Genomic DNA, 3467 nt, shown 5'->3' on the forward strand with positions numbered 1-3467 from the left:
TATACCCCATTTTTTCTAAGTTCCGTTATTGAATATTATAGGTGTGTAAACTCAGCAAAATATTCTAAAAGAGTCCAGCGGCCCATAATAGCATTGGGTCTTCTGTTTAACTGGCAATGTCTCTCTTTTTAAAGTAGCTAATCCTCACTTGTACTCATTTCATTAAGTAATGAACTGAAATATGTCATAGCTTCAGTCATTGTATTCTTTTTCACTGCATTGTTTAGAGTCAGATAAAGACATGAGTTAGATAAAGAAAATAGGTTTATTTTTCTTTTATTACATGTCTGGTTTGACCAACTAGGTGAGATCTCCCCATTTCTTGGGCTTGATTTGGGTTAGGACCTTGCATGTCCAACATTAGCCATTGGTATTGTCTTGACCATCCACTCCCCAAGGAGGTGACAGTCACTAGAATGAGGGTGACTAAATATGGAAGGATGTGAGAGAGAATAAGGGGATCCCCGCTGTGCTGGCAGAAAGAGCTTCCACTTTCCACGACAGTGCGCACTGGAGACGGCAGTAACCGTTTCAAGTGGACACTGATAATTCACCTTCCATAAAGTCATAGCTATGTAGAGCTGGTGGATGGGATCACAGTAACAGTGATGATAATACTAATACTAATGATAATATAATGGTCTTAATACTAGAACAACTGAATTCAAATGACATTACCTTTTGACCCATGGTTTTATTAGGTAATGGTTTACCATGAGGTGAGATATAATATTTATATTAAGGCATCTAGGCTCAAACTAAGAACGTATAAATACATGTTCTTAAAGGAGTTATATACCTATATACTTTCTTATGTATTTGGGATGGGGTCTGCAGACTCATAGTGATTCTCTTGTTTACAGCCTCCCAAGAACTGGGATTACAGGCATGCACCACCACACCCAGTCTCAATTGCTGTCTCAGTGTGCCCCAGGGGCAGGGCTGGGGGCAGGGCCTCGAATCCCTGGCCTCTGCACCTGTTTGCAGGTGCTCTAATCTGCTGAGCTATTTGGCCTGCCCTAGGACTTCTTACTTTCCGGAAGAATTTCTGTTTCAGTTGTTGTAGTCATGTTGTATAGTGTATTTTTCAAAATTAATCCAGATTTTAAAATTTTTTAGTAACCATCAAAGTCTGGAAGATAAGACTGAGATATTATATGGTATTTACAAGACTGAAGATTTTTCACACCTTGTAAAATAAAGATATCCCCATTTTCTCCTGCCTTTATTCTGCTTCAATAATGAAGTTGCTGAGGATGTATACACATAATGTCATATTTTTCTTTTTCATCTTAAAAGCACCTAAGACAAAGTTAGGCATTTAATAAATACTTAGGCAAAAAAGCACTTTTTAAAAATTTAGTGTCTGTCAAAACCCCTTGGGATTTATAGCTTGTTAATCCCTACTACAACAAATATAGATTATGTTATTGGATAAGAAATAAAACTTAGAAGTTATGCAATACAGACTTCTATAATTAAACATACTGAAATAAACTAAAGTGAATTTAAGGTGCTTTGAGTTCTAGCCCTCCCTCAGCAAAAACCTATTTATGGTATGATCTGGAATAATCCTGTTGATGCCATTGATAAATGCAAAGAATCATACATGAAAGTGCAACTTCTATAATTCAAGAAACGGAGAGAAGTGTGTGTAAGTAGAGGATTATGTAGTCACTTCGTGCACATAGTATTTTAAAAGACGGGCATATGAACAAATTAGCCAGACAAGACTCTTGTACATGCCTGACCTTGACTGTTTCAATGGTATTATTACTCACTGAGGCGGTAAGGTGTTAGGTTTCCATTGTACGATATTTTCTGTGTTTCAAATTCACTTTGCTTTCTACTTATGCCCAATAAACAATTAGATAGATGCCCTTTAAAATGATGACTGATAGCAATAACTAATGTTTATAGAGCTTTCACTAAGGTCAAAACCACGTTCTGGACACTGATGTCAAGCGAAGTGCTTTCAAAACTCTTATACAACAAAAAGGTACAAGATTTATCTAGGTTATGCGCTGCAGAGAAAAAGAAAATGACTAAATTAAAGGCAGGAGAGATTGAATGCTTTTTCTTTTCAAGTTTACCTTCTGTCCAACATATGAAAAGTCTAACTCTACTTAGATCTTAGTTGAGTGTTTTTCTTTCTTTTTTACTTTTAGAAAAAGTTGCATGCAACTCCCTTGAAATGGTGAGTTAGATCTTAGTTGAGTGTTTTTCTTTCTTTTTTTTTTTTTTAGAAAAAGTTGAAAGCCACTCCCTTGAAATGGTGAGTTGTACTTACTAAGACATGCTGACAGAAATGGTCCATCTCTCTTCCAGGGAAACAAGCAGGAGCTGAAGTACTCCATGAAAGGAATCAGAATTAATAATGGCAGGATGCTGATGGCATTCATTACTGCAATTGGCAGAAGAAATCCACCGGAACTGAGGTTGGAATACATTGTTTGTAGATAATAGCCTGAAGGAATCTGCATTCAAGGGAGGAAACAGCCATGTAATCAAAAACAGTGGTTTAACTTTGAGGGAAGTATACTCTGTCAGATGCCCTGTCCTTAGTGTGCACCCTCGGACAGAATAGGACGTTCCCCAGGTCTTCAAAGTCATAATTATGAGTTGCTAAAGGGTCTTTAAACAATACAATCCCTGTTTAGTGCATTGACAATACTACTGTTCTACTAGGAAGGATTCTTGTCTTTCCTTTAGCTTATCTTCTTAATTTTCTCATGACGAGCATTAGTAGCCTTTTATGCTTTGGATGACACAAATCAAATCACTTCTCATGTCAGCAAAATGATTTCATGCTCACTAAAACAAAAAAGAATAGAAATATATTAAGGATGTCTATTTTCACCTTGATGGGAGTTAGAATAGATCTTTTAAATAACATCTAATTGGGTAGTAAAATAGGAACAATGTTTTTCCTGATGTACACAGTACTTGTTGGAGGTCGCCTTTCTGGGTTCCATAGATTGGTCTTGCTTTGCATGTGAGTCAAATCACATGAAAAAAAGAGAAAGCCAACCTTTCTGCATTTGTAGTCTCCTGTAAATGAACTGTGTGGCATGAGTGGGGCCTGAAGGAAGCTCTGTAAAAATTGTCTGCATAATCAACAAAGAGAAGAAAATTCAAAAGAACCTCGTATGTTCTACCCCAATATATTGCAAGAATTTTTCCCTCACATTTTTTAAGAAGTCTAAAGATTAACTAAATTAGAGCCTCGTTTTGATGCCAGGCCTTGTGGTAGGTGATGACATCAGTGCAAAGCCACTGTGTCTCATGAAAGAGGCCTCTATCTACACTTCTCTAATTCATGAACTTTGATACAATCATCACATTGCAATTAATGTCATTAATTCATAATATATCTTTTTTTTTGAGAGGAGGAGTAATTACTGGGAAATCTAGGGCCTTCACACTGAGGTATAGCTCCATATCTTTTTTTTTTTTTTTTTTTTTTT

The 3467-nt window shown here is 36.5% G+C and overlaps 1 protein-coding gene across 1 annotated transcript in view; it reads right to left on the reverse strand.

The window, feature by feature from the left end:
* The window catches only part of Slc15a5 (solute carrier family 15 member 5), a 101422-nt gene that overhangs the window by 53503 nt on the left and 44452 nt on the right, over positions 1-3467 (reverse strand). Inside the window, exon 5 of the mRNA XM_004626099.1 lies at positions 2291-2477. Within this exon, the coding sequence (XP_004626156.1) occupies positions 2291-2477 (187 nt within the window). The remainder of the gene's footprint in view (positions 1-2290; positions 2478-3467) is intronic.

Source organism: Octodon degus, unplaced genomic scaffold (assembly GCF_000260255.1).
Source record: "Octodon degus isolate 3935 unplaced genomic scaffold, OctDeg1.0 scaffold00012, whole genome shotgun sequence".
NCBI classification, from domain to species: Eukaryota; Metazoa; Chordata; class Mammalia; order Rodentia; family Octodontidae; genus Octodon; species Octodon degus.